Source organism: Cardiocondyla obscurior, linkage group LG04 (genome assembly GCF_019399895.1).
Source record: "Cardiocondyla obscurior isolate alpha-2009 linkage group LG04, Cobs3.1, whole genome shotgun sequence".
Lineage (NCBI taxonomy): Eukaryota > Metazoa > Arthropoda > Insecta > Hymenoptera > Formicidae > Cardiocondyla > Cardiocondyla obscurior.
This window is the reverse complement of record NC_091867.1, coordinates 1,832,389-1,851,734: the sequence shown is the minus strand read 5'-3', so window position 1 is coordinate 1,851,734 and position 19,346 is coordinate 1,832,389. Positions and strand designations below refer to the sequence as shown.

The following is a 19,346-nucleotide window of genomic DNA, read 5'->3' as shown; positions in this document are numbered from 1 at the left end:
TTTGAAATAAAAGCTATGATAGTTCAACGAAGTTACGCAGCAAACGTAATAAATAATAATAATAATAAAATTAATGCATAAGATCTTCTCACAGTTTTTTTGACATAATTTTTTTTTTTATTCGCTACCTACATATACATTAACAAGTCTTACATATTTATTGCAAACGATATTGCACAAAATTATATTAAAAAAAAAAAGAAAAAAGAAAAGACGACGCGACGTAGTAAGTTGTAATTCCACTCCGCGATTGCAGTTCATATTACGACATAGCAGGAAGATTCGTTCTTGTATTGTGCGGAGATAGCGCTGGTAAACATTTCTTCCCCATGTGTTCCTTTTGGTCGAGACTGCCGTCTTATCAGACCCCAGACCGCGCAAAGTGCAGTTACTGAATGGCCGCGTGGACGATTCGTCTCTTCGATGATCAGATATTCACGAACTCGGAGTAGAGACCGGTGACTACGGAGAAAGATGTCTAACTAGCGACTGCGACGAGGGGACAAGTTTGCCCATTCAAATTTCAGGGACGGCGGCGGGTCGATGATACAGCGATTCAATGTTGCATCCTTGTAAAGTCATCGTTGCGCCGCCGTCACTGACGAAGATCACGACAGCGAAGACAACGATTTCGCTCAAGTCTTTTTTTGCATACGTACGACAGACTCTTAAAGTAACTTTTTAAAATATTTTCTTTTCACGCCAAATTTATTATTGCGAATAAATAAAAAGGATAATGTAATTAATAAAGAAAATTGATAAAAAAAATAGAGCGCACCGCGGCGTCGTTTGAGGCGAACATACGCGTGTAACGAACTTGATGAAACAGATGTTATCACGAGTCTGTTATTCGTTTAAGCTGGGGAGATTAGAGCAATCGTCGTCACGCCGGACAACGGTTTTATTTCGGCAGCGAGCCAATAGAAGCGAGAGATAAAGAACTTGGTCAATATCAGAATAGTGACCTCATTGACGTCGTCGTAAAGTTGGTTGATAGAACGGTTAACGGCAGTTTTCGAAGATCCCATTTCCGTCGATCGAACAAGAGGGAACGCAACGTGTCTTTTATCTTACCGATATTCCCTGTAGGATTTCCCGAACTAACCAATCTTTCTCTACTACTGATTCTTCCGGTCGTTTATAGAACTTAAGCCTTAGTTCTCCCAGCGGGATATTGGGACGGTCTTGCGTTTTATCTTTTCGCGTTGTCGCTATGCTGCAACAGGCAATTAGTATCTTCAGCGTAGAGAAATTAATTCCGGCGGTAGCCGAGGGATTGTGCTCGTTCGCTTCGGTCGTCGTAGGCGGAAGCATCGAGTATAAAAGCAGTAGAAAATCGCGGAGTTCAGGAAATTTATTCGACGGCGATCTACGATTGCGATTCTGCCGGCCGCGCGCCGCTGTTTTACACTCGAACGTGTCGATTGTAAATAACTGATTCAAATTCAGTCCAAGTTCCACTTTCACGCTCGGGTAATTGTTCGCGCGGATCGTTGGATAACCAGCCGATTCGTATCCTCGACGCGCCCTCGCGAATTCACCTACCTCTAACTATTCCCGAGCCAGACGAAGCGCTCGAGTCGGTGCTGAGGCACGTTCCTGCGCCTGCTAAATGATGCAAATACTAATAATGGTGCAGAGTGAAACGTTGGATAATTGAAATGTAAACATCGCGCCCCCGCGATCCACCCCTTGTTCCCGGGATGGGCCGAGACGGCGCGCACGGGATGAGTTTACGGGGCTCCGGCGCGCTGCAAATGCCGGCAAAAGACCGAGTAGGAAGTAACGGTGGGAGGATTGTCAGGGACCAAGACTCGGAGCCGAGCTCCGATGTAATATGCGCGTACGGGTTTTCCGGGTTTATGAGAGACGTACGTTTTGACACGACGGGACTGACAGGCGGAACGATTAATCTCCGGAACACGCCACGTAATTCAGCCACGCTCACGTTATTGTTTCGCCTCGCGCGTATTATAATCGATAATTTGATCGAGCCTCGCGCGGACTATCTCGAAATTGCAGCTGTTAACGCTCGGAGTGTCTTAAATTCGCTATCTATTTCTTTTTTCTTTTCCTTTAATTTTTTTAGGAAAAAAAAAATTTAATTGTACGCAACTGTGCGTTGAACGTCTTTTCTCGGGCCGTGTAACCGCGCGAAATACGAATATATTATGACAGTAGCGAGTTCTTGGGATATTGGAACTATTTAACCGCTCGTATATAAGGTAAATGTAATAGGGTCGTAGTTATTGGCCACCAGACAGTTATTGGCCACTTGGGTTTACGAAGTCCTAATTAGGATAATGGCTATGTTTATGTCCTTCCCCAACGATCGGGCAAGACGCCGTTACAGTCTGAATTACATCGAGAAGGCACTCCGATTACAACGGTTCAAGTGACTATTTTTTGAAAATCATCTTTATTATTCCTGTCTAAGCTCCTTTTCATTTCGATAGCGGTCTCTATGCACTCGTGGTCTTTTAAGATTTATTTTTTCATTATCACGTGATTTTATATATTGCCACAGATCAATTTCGGGGAGACATATTAGAAGGTTATTTCAAGTCGATGACCGGGATAACGAAATAACGCTAGTTACGCGATTAGCTAGATAAAACGAGCGAAATATAGTAAAAGAGATTGATTCGAAGCAGACGGAGTCGAACATCGCGCATGATCCTATCCCCTCTGCGCTCGTAAAGCTTTTCAAAGGGTGGTTGGAGCCCACGTGGCGCAACACGGTGATGTCAGTCGTCTCCGACAAGCCAAGCGCGTATCACGTCTCGGTACAGCCTGATTTTACGTGCTTTGCGTGCGCTTTTTTTTTTTTTTATTAAGAACGAATTATTAATTCCCTTGACGGTGCCTCTTACTCGCGAATCGTAATCAATCGGCTGTATCTGTTATCAATCGCGGTCGTAGTATCCCAAAAGTTTGAAGAGGTAAGAAATATTTTTCTGCGTTATGTAAGTTTATTACATATATGTTAAAATTTGCATTACGATAATACTTTCTTAATTTTTTTTTTTTTTACTCACTAATACAATTTTCCACTTGATCTGCAAGTTACGTTAAAATTAATTTATTGTATTTCACATTTTTCTGGGGGGGGAAAAAGAAATTAACGAAGGTTTAATCAACGTGCGCTTAAAAAATAAATTTTTGTTTGAATCATTTTAAGTCTAGCTCTGAAAGCATTTTTATTGTTATAATATTTTTATTGTTCGCGTGATTAATAATCATTCGATAATATTACATAAAAGATATTGAAGCGCTCTAATTATTTCACAATTCTAAATTTATTCCCCGCGCTGCTCCGTTCGCAGTAGCTCTAATTAACCTTTCTTTGTTACTTCACTTTGTCTCTCTAAGATCCATAATAATGACTTTACGACGTTCTTTTATATGTCTCTTGTTTTCCTTTATATGAATTTACATTAAAGTGAAATTTTCTCTCGCGCATTTACGTAGTTATTATTTTGCATACAGAATGCCTGTAATGTAATATCTCGAGACGAAAGAGACGCAGGAAAATCGTTGCAAAACATTGAGCCCGTTTCGTTTTACAAAACACATTAATAAATTGTTTTTTTTTTTTTTTTTTTATAACTGAATAGTTTTATTTCGCGACGTAAAAGAAAAGGGACAGATTTTTAGAAAAGAAAAGCAACGTTTGTGTAAAAAAAAAAACTCAATGTCCGTTTTAGTTGTCAAAACTTGCGATATATACGAAACGTGACTGTCACCGCAGTCACTGTAGAGGTAAACTGCAAACAGTGCCATGGCTCGGTGCATAATTAAAACGTTTGGCTCTAATCTGTGGAGACTGTGAACAAATAGCGACGTGTCGTCTATCATTAGAACGCCATGCAAGCGAAAGAGACGGATGTGTCGTGCGTGAGAATTGAGAACGAAACTAATCAATCGGCATCCGCGAATAGAACTATATATTTAAATAAAAATAAAAAAAAATGAAAAAGAGCTTTTTGCAGTACAAACCGAGGAGAAAAAGAGAGGGAAAGAGAGAGAAATAGGAAAGTTTCGCGCACGCTGTCCATTTACGCATATTATAAATTACTGACGTGCTGCCGTCCGTCAATAACTTTTTCCTGTTAATTTCTCTGTGTCGCGTCGTCTCTGTTAATGAGGGCCGCTCTGCTCTCTCGCTCCTACCGGAGAATTAATTAGTTTGAGTAACCCAATTAAAAATGAAAGACTCGCACGAGTACCGCGACGCGCGCGATCGTTTCGCGATTCGTTAGTGTGACGGTTGTCCGTTATCTCGCACAAAATCGAGCACGAAATGCGGTGTTCGATGGAAATTAATTTATTACTCGCAAATGTCCCGTTGACATAAGATCATAAAAGATTCATGCGTGTATAATTGTTGTTTTTGTTCCTTTTTTTGTTTTTTTTGTTTCCGTAGCAGAGTCAATATTCCGCGCGTTCATATTTAATGGTCAGATTTCTCTGGACATTATGAAATTTCCCGGTGATATTTTCTAAAAGTTACAGCTCTTTGCATTGTTATTGTTAATATCACCCTCTAAATGACCAGAGGAAAAAAAAATAATAATGTCGCGAAATATTCTCGTGAATGCAGACGCGCCGGACGCCATTAAAATGCACTCGATTGTACATACATTAAACGCAGATAAACGTCAAAACAGTCGGGAATAAAATAAATCGGGATTCGTTACCGGTTTTGTAATTGGAGTTTACATTCCCAATTTTTCAGTAAATGCGATATTATTGCGAAAACGTACGGCGCAGACGGTATTATACTGGAATGAATTAACTCGCCACAAAACCAATTCAGCTTTTGTTGAATTAAAGTTTAATACAAATTATACAAAATTAATGCCAGTGTTTTTTTTATTTTCTTTTTTTAAGAGTTATATGTTGCGTATTGTTTTATTACGTAGTATTATTATCGAATGTCTTAAACAATTGTACGTTTTAGTTTTTGTCAGAATAGCCTATACAATAATGATTTATTTTCATCGGACATAATTAAAAAATAATTAATCGATTTTCCTTTTAATGTTATATTTTTATCATTTTCGGAGGGTGTAATAATTTCAAAATTCACGCGATAACGCTAATATATTGTAAAAATACAATATATTGCCTTCCAAAAATGCTTTAACGAAATACAATTATAATTACGTAAGATTATATTAATTTAATTTCGCCGACATGAAACGAAATGCTTCGAGCCAAGCTACGTTATAATTAAAAGTAATATCCTTTTAATAATTAACAAAATTAGCTGTTTAACATTTAGTTATCTTTACCAACGAACACGTGCAAATGTTTATACAATTTTTATTTACTTTACCGCGAGATTGAAATCAGGGAAATTATTTCATTTTATTAAAGTAAGTAATTACGCGGGAGCGTAAGCGCAAAGTTCTGCCGTACAATATTTTAATCCCGCGTACGTACGTGTGCGGCGTATCGTCCATTCGCAAATGTGTCGTTAGAAATAACATATGCGAGATTAGCGGGCATACGTATGTGGAGCATCATCCGTGAGTTAACTCGACGAAGAAAAGATTTGCCAGGGAAACTTCATCTTTAAAACTGCCTCCTTATTACGTCAAGCAATATTGCGTGGTCGTAAATCTTCTTACAGAAGCTACGTAGTGCTCGTTCAATTAATCCATAAAACCAACATCGTCGAGAGAAATTTATAAACTTAAACGAGGCAAGAGAGCTATTAAAAAGCAATTTTAAAACTTAATGAAAATTATGCGCATTTTATCAGTAGCATTAATAACATATTTGTGTTTGTAAAAGTGTTTTATTCTCTTGGCGTATCAGCATCCTTTTTCTCTCTGTCTCTCTTCTTGTCCCTCGCATAATTAAGACGAATTATTTAAATTGAGGAGCTCAAACGCAAAAGCGCGCGCGCGCTACGCTGGATCGCGTTTTGTGAGAAATTTCCGGGCGCAACTGCCAATTTTACGTCGTCTTTTTCGAGAATTGCAAAAAAAAAAAAAAATTTTTTTTCCTTCCCCTCCCCGAACCGAGTTCGGCCCTTTGTGCACTTGCTCTTCCATTCGGGCGGGCTGCATTGATTGGTTTCGTAACCATCCGCCTGTGAAACAAATATATCGCATCATAGTTAAAAAAAGCACAAGCGACAAGACCGCTTTGTCCAAACGACAAACAACGCACTTCAAAACTTTCGGCAGCGGATCGCGCTCAATTTTGCAATCACGGTTAACCATATTGCGCCCTCGGGTTGTCACCACTCGGAAAGTCAACTTCTACGGGAAAAGTTTTACAGAGACTAGAAAATAATGCAAGAAATGGCGAAAACGATTTATTTATCGCCTGTGTATATAACGTACATCGACTTTTTTTTTATTAATTTTTTTCCGCAGTCTGCGTTATCGGCGCAATTTTATGGTTCAAGTTTCGCGTAATCAGGATCGATCGAATTCCCGAGATTTTCGTAACATCCGTCAAAAGTATCTCGCGCAAATGCAGTTCGTATGTTTAATACGTTTCTCAAAGCCGAAACGTAAAACACAGTTACGAAACGGGAATAAGAGGGAACGGGCTTAAGCAGCGCGCTTCTGGTTTTGATAGGTCGTCTGTACGTGACGTTTCGATAAACAGTCACAGCTTATATAGGTTCGCTGCTCCACGCGTGAGGATCACGAGACGAAAGCCGTCGGTTTACGTCACGAGTTGGACGCGCTTTGCTACGAAGCGATTTCATTATACGCCGCCCTATATTTGAAACAAAACATTTCATTAAATCTACAATGCACGTGTTTACCAATCAAGATCGACTGTGCGTAACACGTTCGAATGTTCAGCAATTCCGTGTTTGATTCAAATTAAATTTTTTTTTTTTAGAGCACGTTTGAATCTCAAAGTTCATTACGTAAAGCTTGGAAACAAAAAAACAAGGAAATAATTAATTTAAAAAAAACAATAAAGTATATAAATAATTTTTGTGCTCTATTATTGTTTTAATGGAAATTATATATCAATGCTAAATTCCAATATACGTTTACGCGCGCTAATTATTAAAGTTTCAATTGACGGTTTCCGTCGAACAAGTAGAACGGCTGGTATTCACCGAGGATGGCGGGCTGATGAAAACGGGCGCTTTGATTGACGGGACGCATTAATGCAAATTAACGGCTTGAAATGACAATCCAACGGACACGGATCGCGAATTACTAAATAATAATATATAGGTAATAGGATCGCGCTGGCGCATTTAAAAATTTCCCACACGACGGACGACCGTATCGCAAGCCGATGTCGGATCGATGCTCGTCGCCCGCAACTTCGTTATTGACTCGCGAAAAGAATAGCCTCCGCTCCACGCAATCATTTCGCCGCTTTCTTTCTCGAGATCTTTGTCGGATTTGTATTAAGATCGCGACGTGTACGGGAGATAAAGGTAAATTAAAATCGAACCTCCCCTTTGGAAAGCTCGGTCTGCGCCTTCCGCGCCGGTTGATACCCCCATGGCCGTACGAGCCACAGGTGTAATCTTCGAAGAGACTCCATTCGAGCGCGACGAGAAAAAGGGAACATTTCGCGTCACGGAGGGAAACGGAGCTATCTTCCGCCGACGACAACGGGCGAAGGGTAGGCCAATCTAATCTAGCCGCGGGCAACGGTAGGAGATATCGGGGCCACCCTCTGTCCTCCATTCGAGTCGATCACTCACTTGATCATCCCTCTACGTTTTATCATTCGCCATACCCTGGCGCATCGTCTTCGCCTCCTACGCATGGAGATCGACCGTCGTGTCCGAGATCCCGACACCCGTTCATCTCGCCCGCCCGTCGTCGTTCATCGAAACGTAGCCCCTCGTAAAAAGTTTCTTGTTCTTGATTAACACCAAAGACCCCGATCTAATACCACGGGGCTCTCGAGAAAAACGCGGGACGCGTAATCGTCGGCTCGTATTAGACGGAAGTGATCGAGGGAACTCGTGAACTCGTGTTGTCGTTCGTAACGATTAATTTGATCTCGTTTAATCGACGTAAAATAGATATTATTTTTAATCTTAATTATTGCATTAAAAAAATATATATATAAAAATAGAATCAAGAAAAAAATTGACTGCGTTTTACAAATAGATCTGACCGCGTTAGATATTGGAAAACTGTTTTTTTTTTTCCTCTCGCGACCGAAACGCGCTTATCTTGATTACGCGTCACGCCGGGTCTCTTCAAATATTTGATTCCTCGAGCAATGAACTATGAATCACGAAATGGTCTCACGTTATTAGACGAAGTTCCAAAGGGACAAGATCGCGAAATAGAGTGGCCCAAGGGAGCACTCGTGCCGGCTAAATGGAGAACATCCTGCAGATTATCGAAGATATACGGTTCCTATAATGTTCTACTTAGTCAACAAAGTAATCAAGCGAAAATTCTGATTCAGATCGTGATTTATGAATGCATTAATAAACCCGGTGATTATTACGAACTGATAAATTAACGTTGTCCGATCGGTCGTTGTACCTTTCCGAATCATTAAATATAAACGTACAGATACGCACTGCGAGATAATGAGACCACGGAAGGCTTCGTTACCCAATGCGCGTGCATATTATTTATAAATTAATTAGAACATTGAACGCTCGAAGAAAGGAGTGAATCGTAATAGCAATGGTTGTCCCAAGGTATCGTTGTTTTCTCGGAGAAGCGTTTATTTCTTCCGGTATAAATCGGAAGGGACGAGAACGTTAATGGCTTTCGATCATCGTCGTTTATCACGTTGAATCTCTTCTCTTGCTGTATAACCGGGACATCGAGTGCTTTATGGTCACTTGGTGGGCTCGCGCGGGTTCATAAATCAAGCCCGCTTGACGAAATTCCATCTGGAAAAAAGACGCGCGGGCTTCTGGGATTTTTACATTGTCTGCGGGTGACAAATAACGCGTGCCACGCCGGCGGATCGTCGTCCATTTCAGAAACGAGGGTGTGTCTTGTAACAAGCGTAAGAGCGGTAAAAAAAAAAAAAAAAAAAAGGAAGAAGAAGAAGGGGGAGGGGGATAGGTGGATCGGCGGGCACGTGAGTTATTTTCTGGCCTCCGTGGAGGTTCGAATTGCACACGGCGAATCGTCGCGAGAGCGGAATGCTCTATCATTGTACCCCGATAAAAGGGATCATAAATCTACGGGCGCGGCCGTCACTCGCGCGACGAAGTTTCCGGCCGGGATAATCAAGCCCCAATAAGCTGAGAGATGTTAATGGCCGGTATTACTAATTGCGCCTATAAAACACGCTAAAACGATTCCGTCCGCGATACGTATTCGCGTTACGAGTTTCGGGTAGTCGTGCGTTGTTCGAACAAGCCAGTTTAATAAGCCGTTAAATATCATCTTGACGAGATTAAGAATGGAAATCAGATCTGTACGCGAACGTTGTGCTAAATCCTTGGATTTTTATTTTCCCTCGCTGTTGAGATTATTACTCAATTCCAATTGATCACTCGTCGTGGTGCTTAGACAGAATAGAGCCCGGCCGCGGCCCAGGCGGGTGGCGGAGGTATCGCGTCTGGATGGGACAGCTGAATGTACGCATACTTCATGCGAAAGCGTATAAAACCAGATCGCACGTGAAAGAAGAATATGTTGTAGTTTACCCGGATTTCGTATTCACTGACAAATTGCCGCGAAGAGCATATCTTTCAACATTGCGCTTCGGCTCGAATGGTTCGTGAATCAGAGGACGTGTTCAGCCAGTTTCTCAGGGTATTCCTTGCGGAGTCTCCTCGGTCTCGATAACGTAATGCGCAACTAGTTTTTTAATTATGTCTCGTCAGTCACATTATTATCACGCGCGGAAGCTCGCGGGTAGATAATGCGCAGCTTTCGTAGGTATTAATAGTATTTTTTAATTAAAAATTTATCAAGCCGTTAATCTACTGATTGATACAAATGAACCAAGTTATAAATAATTAAGACAATTTTTTTTTCTTTTACTTAGTCGTTTGTTAAATAATTAAATTAATAGACTTTATTAGGCTGTACTTAAAAAATTAATTAATGACGAAGTTACGTGTGCTCGAAAACCGCCTTTATTTGCCATTTTTATTATATGTCCTTTCGAGGGTAGGTTTACTACCGAGGGTACATTTCACTCTTAAAAGGAAAGAGCATAATACTTAAATTCCGGATTGAAATGTGATTATAACCCGTATTCCGAGCCTTTGCAAGTGAATACGTTTCGAATTAAATATTCGAGGAAAGCTTCAAATGGTTACCGCGGCGACGTCTTCTCGAGAGCTCAGTTCATCCCTTTCATCCACTCTCGTGGAATTTCCGAAGCCACTGTGAAGGCCACCGGCATATTAAGAGCGAGCCTTCTTCGTCCGTTAATTGACTATAAACGGTTCAGTATTGTTTCCCCGGAAATTCGTCCGTGAAGAGAAACTCAATGTATCCTCGTACCGAGCTAGGGGCTCAATGAAAGGAAGAGAAAGTGGAGGGATGAAATAAAAACCGTATCCCCCTTCAACGGTTTCACCCGTATCCCCTTCCCCCCGCGTCTGCCGCCTGTCTCTCTGTCTTTTCTAACGAGCGCAGAATACCCCGCCAGTGGCAACGAATGGAGTGGCTGTTTGCCGGGTCAGCTTATTTCTTCGGCTTCCTATTATGAATATTTTTGACTCTCGTGCCTCCATCCGTACGCTGCTCCTCTAGCCCGCTCCCTCCCTCTAGTCTGTCTCCCTATCAGCCGTCCGTTTTCTCCTCGTCGCATTGCATTCGCCGCCGGCCGGCTTTTCGTTCCGTTCTCGTCAGCGGAGAGTTAAAGCATATTAGACCAGCTCTCGACTCCGACTTCATTGCAAATGGAGGGGAGAATTCGTCGTGCCCTCTCGGCACTGGAGAGTACTGGTCAGCCCTTGAAAAGCTTCTCGAACCCCCCTTCTCTCCCTTCCCTCCTCCGAAGCTTTCTCCGAATATCACGGTTACCCGTTCGGGCTGCTGAACGGGCGAGCTCTCTTGTGGGAAAACACAACGGCGGTGCTCCGTCCACCCGCCATTGTGAAACCACTCAGATCCGAACGGCTACGACAATCAGACGGAACGTCGGAATTATTCCTGAGGAAACGAAACCGATTATTTCTCCTCGAGGACAACGGATCGCGACTGTAGGGGGGTGAGGGGGAGGGGGAGGGGTACGCATTTTCGTAATCCATATTTATGAGGACGCCATCGCGCGCGGGATAAAGATTAATGGAAGGGAGGGATTAATACGCGCGTGCACACGCGATGCCAGGCTTTCACGTTTCTGAGTTAACGACGTCGTAAATAATAACATCAACGCGACGTCTCGATAATGCGAATGCAATCGACCGGCCGGGGCCGACTTGCCTCTTCTTTTTTTTTTTTCTTTTTTTTTTCTCTTTGTTTTTTTTAACGTTTTCTTCTCTCCGCGCCTTCATTTTCCTTCCACTTGTGACGATCCCCTTCGCGTCGCCTCTCGCTGGTAGCTCACGACCGGCGTAACGCTCCTCATCCTTCGTGTTGCTTTGAATAAAATTGCATTCATTATGTCAATTGCTCTACCATTCGATGAAGAGCTTCAGTCCCGCGAGACCACTCTTCCTTTCGATTTCTCGTAAAACAGCCATCGCGTCGCGACTGCGACGCGACGCGGTGCGGCGCAAAAAATTGTAGCACGTGTGCTTTTTCGCATCCAGCGTTATCGATCCCGGATTATACTCGACTGTGGTATAAAAAGAATATTTAAATATTTCTTTCGCGGCAAAAATATTTATACACACGGGAAATATCGCGGTATATGCCACGTATGATAGGATATATTACAGATCGCCTCTAGATACACCGCAGCGTATTATCGATCAATATTACGATCAAAACTTTACGAGAATTGACACCGAATGGTATCTCTGGGCGGGCAACAATTTTATCCGAGAAGGCAAGACCAATTTGGCGAATTACCGAAAGTCTGAAATTCAATTTTCAATGACAGGTCGGATGATTGATGCCTCGCAGTTCGCGGCGAGGGAGCATCCTTATCGATACCACGAGCGGGCACGAATCTGCGTAAGCTAACCGCAAGATCCACCCCGAATGCACACTTTGTTTCCCAGATACAAAGCGTTGGTATAACGCCGACCTACGCTCTCACACCCTTAGTCCTAAACGGATTACCCTGACGACCGATTGGAACTGGATGATTCGCTGAAAAAAAAAGAATATGAAAAAAAAACCCTTCGCGCCGTTTTGTAAAGAACCACTCCCGCTTATAGCGTTTACCTCGACTACTTTGAAGTCATATCGGAATCTCCCCGACTCGAACAGCTTGACGGACGGCGATCGATTGGTTCTTGACGATCAATAAATACCATAGCTCGCGGTTACCACCGAGAAATGTTAAGGAAATAAAGTTACATTCTTTAAGCGTGTACAGTACGATTTAAATTAAAAAAAAAAAAAATTAAACTTTTTAAATATTTAACTACATTTCAATACTTAAAAAAAAGAACAATATATATATATATATGGTTACAAAAATACGAGAGTGAATGAAAGGTGCGCTACGTAATTGGATTTGCGATTGCGCGATCGACCCCGCGAGTTCGCAAGGTTACATCCTTTTATTCGCAACGACAGACCGAAAAGGGACGAAGGAAAGTAAGAGGACCTGTCATTTCCGGGGGACGTCGCTACGTCTGAGACGTATCGTATCGGGATACTGCCTTCGGGATACGTCACCGAGAGATCGAAGATTGCGCCAGCGGGGGGTTGGAAGCGTATACCTTTTCTGGACAATCGGGAGCGCGCGCGCACGCGAAACGAGACAGGGAGATAAACGCCGGACGGCTGAAGGGCGGGAGGGGCGGGTTTCAGTCGCGGAAATACTCCGAAACGGGAACCGATTCCCTTAATAATGCGCTCGGAAAACGTGCCATGGCGGTGCGCTCTCCTTTACGTCGTTCTCGTTATTTCTCGCCGCGATCTACTTTGTTTAGGTGGATTTTCTGTTTGCGATCTCGTTAGCCGATGTTTCCCGCTACTGAAAGATAATTTTGTTTCAATCGCTTTGCTACGAGCAACTTCGCGCGGGCACGATCGCGAAATTACCGGTTATTTCCACGAGCGTCCAACGACGTGCGCATTGTCCGTCGGAACTCCGCAACTATTTGTTCCGCTTTTTCCCTTGTTCTTCTCTTCTTTTAGACTTATTTAATCTCGCCTCATCAAGAGCGATTTAGCTGTTTTTTTTTTTTTTTTTTGCGTTAATATCGTGGGACCAAAGTGTCGCCGTAATATCTTGTCGTCGTTTTTGCCGTCATCATCATGTGTCTGCGTCGCTAAAGCGTAATTAGCACGCCGATAGCAAGCCGTGATAAAGATAATCGAGCAGCGGCCTGCAAATTGCTTTCCACGTCCGGGAGCGACGCTGATAATTAAATAACATCCTTACGTCGGGTGTAATTCGATTGCTTTAGGGATAAACGCGTAACGGATGAGAATCAGAGAGGAAAGGAAGCGACAGGGCGGAGAATGAAAGCAGTTCTAACGGATGACAAAGATTATTGGGAGCTATAGCTGGTGGAATTTGTTGCCCCGCGCGTCAATCTTTATTCCCCATTATCCGTCGATGAATTAAAAAGTCAAATGCAAACGACGACGGAAAGAAAAAAAAAATAAAAAATAAAAACGACATCGTCAGATGTTATTGGTCGTTGTCTGAAAGGCGATTACTCAGGCCGGTTTTAAAAATAGACACCTAAAGGAACTCTGAAAGCCTTAAGCGCCGTTCTTTGGCCCGATGAATAAATTTCGCATGCGACGTGTCGGTCGAAGCCATTCAGTGCAGTCGCCGTGTCGGCGGATGTATGGCGACGGGGGTTGGAATTCAGGAATTCCTTCTTGGCGGACCGAAGGTCGGCTGACGAGCCCTCCACCACGCCTTTTCCGCGTATTCGTAACCGCGTCTGGCAGTTTCCTTAAACAAACCGTAAGTTCGCGCGGTGTGCACCTTGGCTCTCAAACTCTCTCTCTCTCTCTCTCTCGCCGGGTATCGTTTCCGTTTCGCCGTGGAAACTGTAATGACGACGATGTCAACCCCGACGAGCATCCGGCATCCGCGCAGACACGAAAGGCCGCATCGCGATAGGGCAATTACGCGGATATTAAAGTGGTTCTCCCAGTATTTAGTTTACCTTGAAAAGATTCCCTTGAAACCGCTCTGAACGAAGAAAAAGATTTTTACTCTAAGGATCGGCGTTTCCTGTCATTGGCGTGGCTGGAAATCGAGCTCTTCTCGAAAATGCTGGAAAAGCCGATCGAATGTTTTATTTCAGGCGCTTCTTTTTAAATAAATAAGAAAAGAGGAAAAAAAACCCGTTTTTCAAGTTAAACAATTTTATTTGCTTCATTTACAAATCAATACAACAATCTAGAACGTATCACGTGTCGGATATACTCGCGCCGCACGTCTCACGTACTTCGACATCTTATTACAATGCATCTTGTCGCGCGAAAGAAATAAGGATGCGCCTCTGACGACGAGAACTATGACATTTCGTATTCGTCTCGTCGTGACGCCGCTTCGGTTATTCCTTGATGACGACAGCAGCAGCGTTGGCGAGGAAAAGGAAAGGAAAGAAAAAAATTTAAAAAAAAGAAAAAAAATGTAATAAGGAGAAAAATCGCCATACCATGAATGCTACATCTGTAGTCTCCCGATGGGTATCGAATCGGAAGACATACGTATAAGCAAGCAGCTGTTTCGAACGAATCGACCGCTTTTTATACGCTTCGCAGAACGCGACGTTATTACTGTTTGGCATGCAAATATTTTACTGGTTAAAATTCAATTTCCTAAGAAGCTGCAAAATGCAAAATTAAAAATTGCACCTCTTGAAACTGTTAGCGATTCGATCGGAAATTGTTACATCGTAGGTACAGAATGCTTTTACGTTTGTTTAAGTAAACGCGTTAAAAATAAATGAAGCACGAAGAATAAGCGTATTAAATTTCTGAATACCAGCTATTCAGCTGAGATAAAGTGGGGGATTCAGTTATAAACAGACGTGGAAAAACCAGTCGACGGTAAAGCTTTCCTTATTGTAGGACATCCTTATAATAAGGAGGCATAATTATTGTCGTCCCTTGAGAAGCAAGGGCTCTTAGACTACTTGAAACTGCACGAAGTACATTACATTAAATTACGCCCCTCGTCGTCGTTTGCTTCCTTAAAAGTTATCGTATTCAAATGCCTTGTTACGAGCATTCGCAAACAAGTATACCGCAAACGTTGGAAACGTTATTAATGTTGTAGTCGAAAGCGCGATGCATCTTTTCCGTATTGTTAATTTAAAATTACTGCGACTCGAAAGTTTAGTGCGATCGAGATTTGTTTTTTTTTTCTTTTCTTTTTTTTTTCCTCAATTTCTTTTATGTTGTACGATGCGCAATTATAAAAATCACGATGCCACGTCGAAAAATCTACGAGTTGTTTTGCGGAGGGAGAGAAGTAGAGATCGCGCTAGTATCCTTTATCGAACAACAGCCCCGTGCGTTACCGTAATTATACCGGAGGATCCCCCTTTTGTGGCTCCAGCAGCATCAACCTTGGCTTTTCAAGACAATGAACCGCGTCTCCGACGAGAAACACTCTTGCGTGGAGGTCCGCTCTCTGAATTATACCGCGTAGCTTGCCAACTTTTCAATTTCGAAATTGGACGACCGCTTCAAAGTTGCAGGAGGCTCGATCTTTCCCGATGGAAGGAGCTCGGATGAAGTGGATGCTGGGTCCTTTCCGCTAAACGTGGACCAAATTGTAAACGTATTATCGCACTCTTTCTCGGCCGCTTTTCGTCCAGTGAATTATCGTCGAGCGCGAAAACGCACGCGACGACGATCTTGCATAAATTATTTTACTACTAAGACTGTCAGGACAAAAAAATACTTTGAGAACTGTTAAGCTGCAACCAAAATGCGTAAGAAAATTCTGTTTTTACTCAATTTCGAGGGTAGGGAGGGAGTATCTTTATCGCATAAGATTCTGCCGAATTCACTCAGCGTATTTATATGCTGTACATATTCCGTCTATGCATCCTAGATTCGGAAGCCGAGAGGGCGTCTTACGTGCGAATCGCGAGTTCGTACCTGCAGCAGCCTTCGTCAACCTCGCATTCGTATCTTAATGAGACAAAGACGCGTAAAATATTATCACGCCTCTGCAGAAATTTTGTTCAGCCGCTTCATGCACGACGTCTGATCTGTTTGTTTCAGTACAGCGATCGATTCACGCCCGTTCTCCTGATAGTCTCGCTCGCGGGGATTAAAGTATGCAGTCCAGATGGAAAAGTGAGTACTAGAAAATCCACACACAGTCACTCTCGCGGTAAAGGATACCTCGCGTTTGTGCGCGGACGTTGTTATGGAGAAAACCGTCTTGCAAGGCGCCCGCGGGCGCCTTGCAAGACGGTGCTTCATCCCCTGGAGCTCAGGGGCGAAAAGTTCGCCTCTCTTTTTTCACGGCAACCACGACTACATTCCCGTTGCGTCGCGTTATCTTCTCAGGTACTCGGGGCAGAAAAAGAAATTGCATAAAGCCACCGTACTATTGTCAGGTTCGAAATCAGCACTGCTACCGAATTATTACCTTCAGCCAGTTTTTTTTTTTTTTCTACTTTCGAATATTTCCATCTTAATTCTTTAGCGGAAGTATATAACGTTATTACGAGGAACGCGCTATAATTTGTGATTGGGGAGCTGAAAGGAGAATCGCTTGTACACGTTTACGTCGCATGTCGACAGTTCAGAAACATAAACGAGCTCTCGTAAAGGTCCTCGTTAAAAGAGCGAGCGACGAGGAGATAATGCTGAGGGTTGAGCTTTCACGGGATGGTAGGGCGGAAGTTGAAGCGCGATGCGAGAAGCCTAATTTTCCGCGTTCTTGAACCCAGAGTTCGATAATCCTCGTGATACTTTGTAAGAGTTCCCTTTCAAGCCTCCGACCTTGGGACGTCAGATTCAATGCTAAAAACGAGCTCTGAACCCCCCTTCGAACGAATTACTTTCGCTGTATTCCTGAAATATTCGCACGACGAGAGTAATAAATTATTTAAAAAAAAACAAAGATAATAAAAAAGATAAAACAATTATTTTAGAAATTATTAAAAATTAAAGTTGCGCCGCGCGAAATTTTTCCTGATCTACAGACTCGAAAACGCATCTACATACTTCTTTAAATCCAATCAGGTGGAAAAAAAGGAAAAAAAAAAAAAAGCGTTACGTCGCGAGGAAGAGCGGAACGAAAGTAATCTCACCGCTGTTCGTCTTTTATTATTTTCCAGACTTTAATTGGGGGCCCGTAATCCTTATCGCATCCCTGCCAGTAATATTTCGAAGTTGGCTCGACCATGCACCGACCACCCTCGCGCGACCCGTACCCGCCGTGTTCACGAGCCGTACAGAACATATCGATCCTTCGAATTAGTGTTTTATTTCGAGGGCTTCTCCTAAGCTCGCGCTTTAATTTTCTACCTGAAAAAATCCTTACTTTCTATCCCCCCCGACCTTCGATAAGCGCCTCTTAAAAAAAGCTCTCGTGAAACGTTTATCGTGGCGGATGAAGAAAGAAACGTCGATCTCTTATTCGGGGAAAATCACGTTCCGCTGCCGATTACGTCGCGGTGCATTCGCTGATTCTTGCCACTCGAGCCCAGCGCGAAGTTATTTAAAATTTATAATTATTACTTTACGCCCTTCGCGTAAAGTAGGGCTTCGCCGTGAAGCCAAGAAAGAAACCGGCGCGAAATAACTTTTATAATTAAATTAAAGCGAGAGAGTTGGATATTCGAGGGTAAAAGATTCAAACATTTTACCAATGTACCAACGTAAACTCGTACGTTTGTTCGTAAGTTCTCGCATAACATTAATATAATTGTGATAAAACGATCGATAGTTCCCGGTCGAACAGTCATATTCGGCGAAGGAACAATTACCGATTTTCGTGTTACATGCTATAAGATATGGGAGAACTTTCCGCAATCACACCGAATGCACGTGACTGCGCAAGATGATTAAGGCGCGAATAGAAACTTAGTAAGTCCAATTAAACTACATTCGACCGACCGCATTTAGATAAGCCGGGCGAAATTGATCCCGTTCAATAAAAATCGCATCGGGCCGATTAACAAAAAAGTTTAAATGGAACGTATCCGAAACGTTAAAACGTCGTGCTTATTTTTCTGCCGAATTTGTTTATCCCGGCGTGTAATACACGTCAAGCGTATCTCTTCACGCTCGTGTTCCCGTTGCAAAATCGCGATTATTTCCGAATCATTCGTCGCGGAAAATTTTCACGGGCGTTTAGTTATCTGCGTTAATCTCGGAAAAACAAAACGGACGGGTTTATTGTAAAGCGTTTTGCCGCCGCGGCAAAAAGACGGCGACGTTCTAGCGATTATTAAATCACGGAAAAGTGAAACATCAGTGGTATGCACGCACGAGAGATTGGACAGTTATCGAGTTGGGGCTGTTGGGTAAACGTATCATGACGAATGGCGCCAAACCTTACGAATGCGAGGGGAAAAAAGAGAGAGAGAGAGAGTGAGAGAAAAGAGAGAAAGAAAGAGAGAGACAGAGAGGAAGCTGGTGCAGCGTACACTCTGTCACGATCGGGAGGGGTGTATTTACCCTCCATCTGCGGATTTACTCGTGCATACATGGAAGAGCACTTCGCGATGATACGCATCTCTGCCGCGCGCATATCACTCGCCCTCGTCGAACACCGGGGTGTCCACTCGAATGTTTTACCGCTGCCCGCGAAGGAGGTACCGGCCGCTGCTAATAATCTACCGTTCCTTTAGCCCCATTAAACCCTTTGCCCCGCGAAGCGTTAAAAAAAATTCCTACGGGTCCTCCCCTTTCCCCCCTACCATCCCCGAAGTGCGCGCTCCCGTGATTTTGCGACATTCGAGCGGCTTTGAACGTTCCAAACTCGCGCTTTGTACGTCAAGCGAACCGGTTACCCCGGCGCCGCTTTGCTTAGATCACACGACGTGAGTTTTCAGCGCACACACACCTCCCTTCGATCCCGACGTGACGGGTTATTTCAAGAGTACGAAGGCGTCCCGGTAAACACTTGTTTTCGGGCAATTTCCACGGTCGAGTCTCCGAAACGGGTCGCTTAAAATTAGAAAAAAAAAAAAAATAGAAGCTCTCCCTCGCGTACGATTGTGCATTTTCCAATAATTCTGTTATCGAGGAATAAAATCACGCTGCGTTCGGTAAAGTAAACGAGAGAATAAACGAGTTCGTCGCGGAAAACACGCGTACCGCGACGAAGGATCAACGGTCGAACGG

At 43.1% G+C, this 19,346-nt stretch overlaps 1 protein-coding gene across 2 annotated transcripts in view; it reads left to right on the top strand.

Annotated features, from left to right (window-relative positions):
- Positions 1–312: 312 nt before the first annotated feature.
- LOC139101622 (EGFR adapter protein) overlaps positions 313–19,346 on the top strand; it is a 41,976-nt gene continuing 22,942 nt past the window's right edge. The window contains exons 1-2 of one of the 2 annotated variants that reach the window (XM_070654913.1): positions 313–2,942; positions 16,266–16,340. Coding sequence is in view for 1 of the 2 variants with exons in the window: in XM_070654911.1 (XP_070511012.1) it covers positions 16,062–16,340 (279 nt within the window). In the remaining variant the exon portion in view is untranslated. Of the gene's footprint in view, positions 2,943–13,539; positions 16,341–19,346 lie in introns of those variants that run through there. The other variant, XM_070654911.1, reaches the window with a different exon arrangement.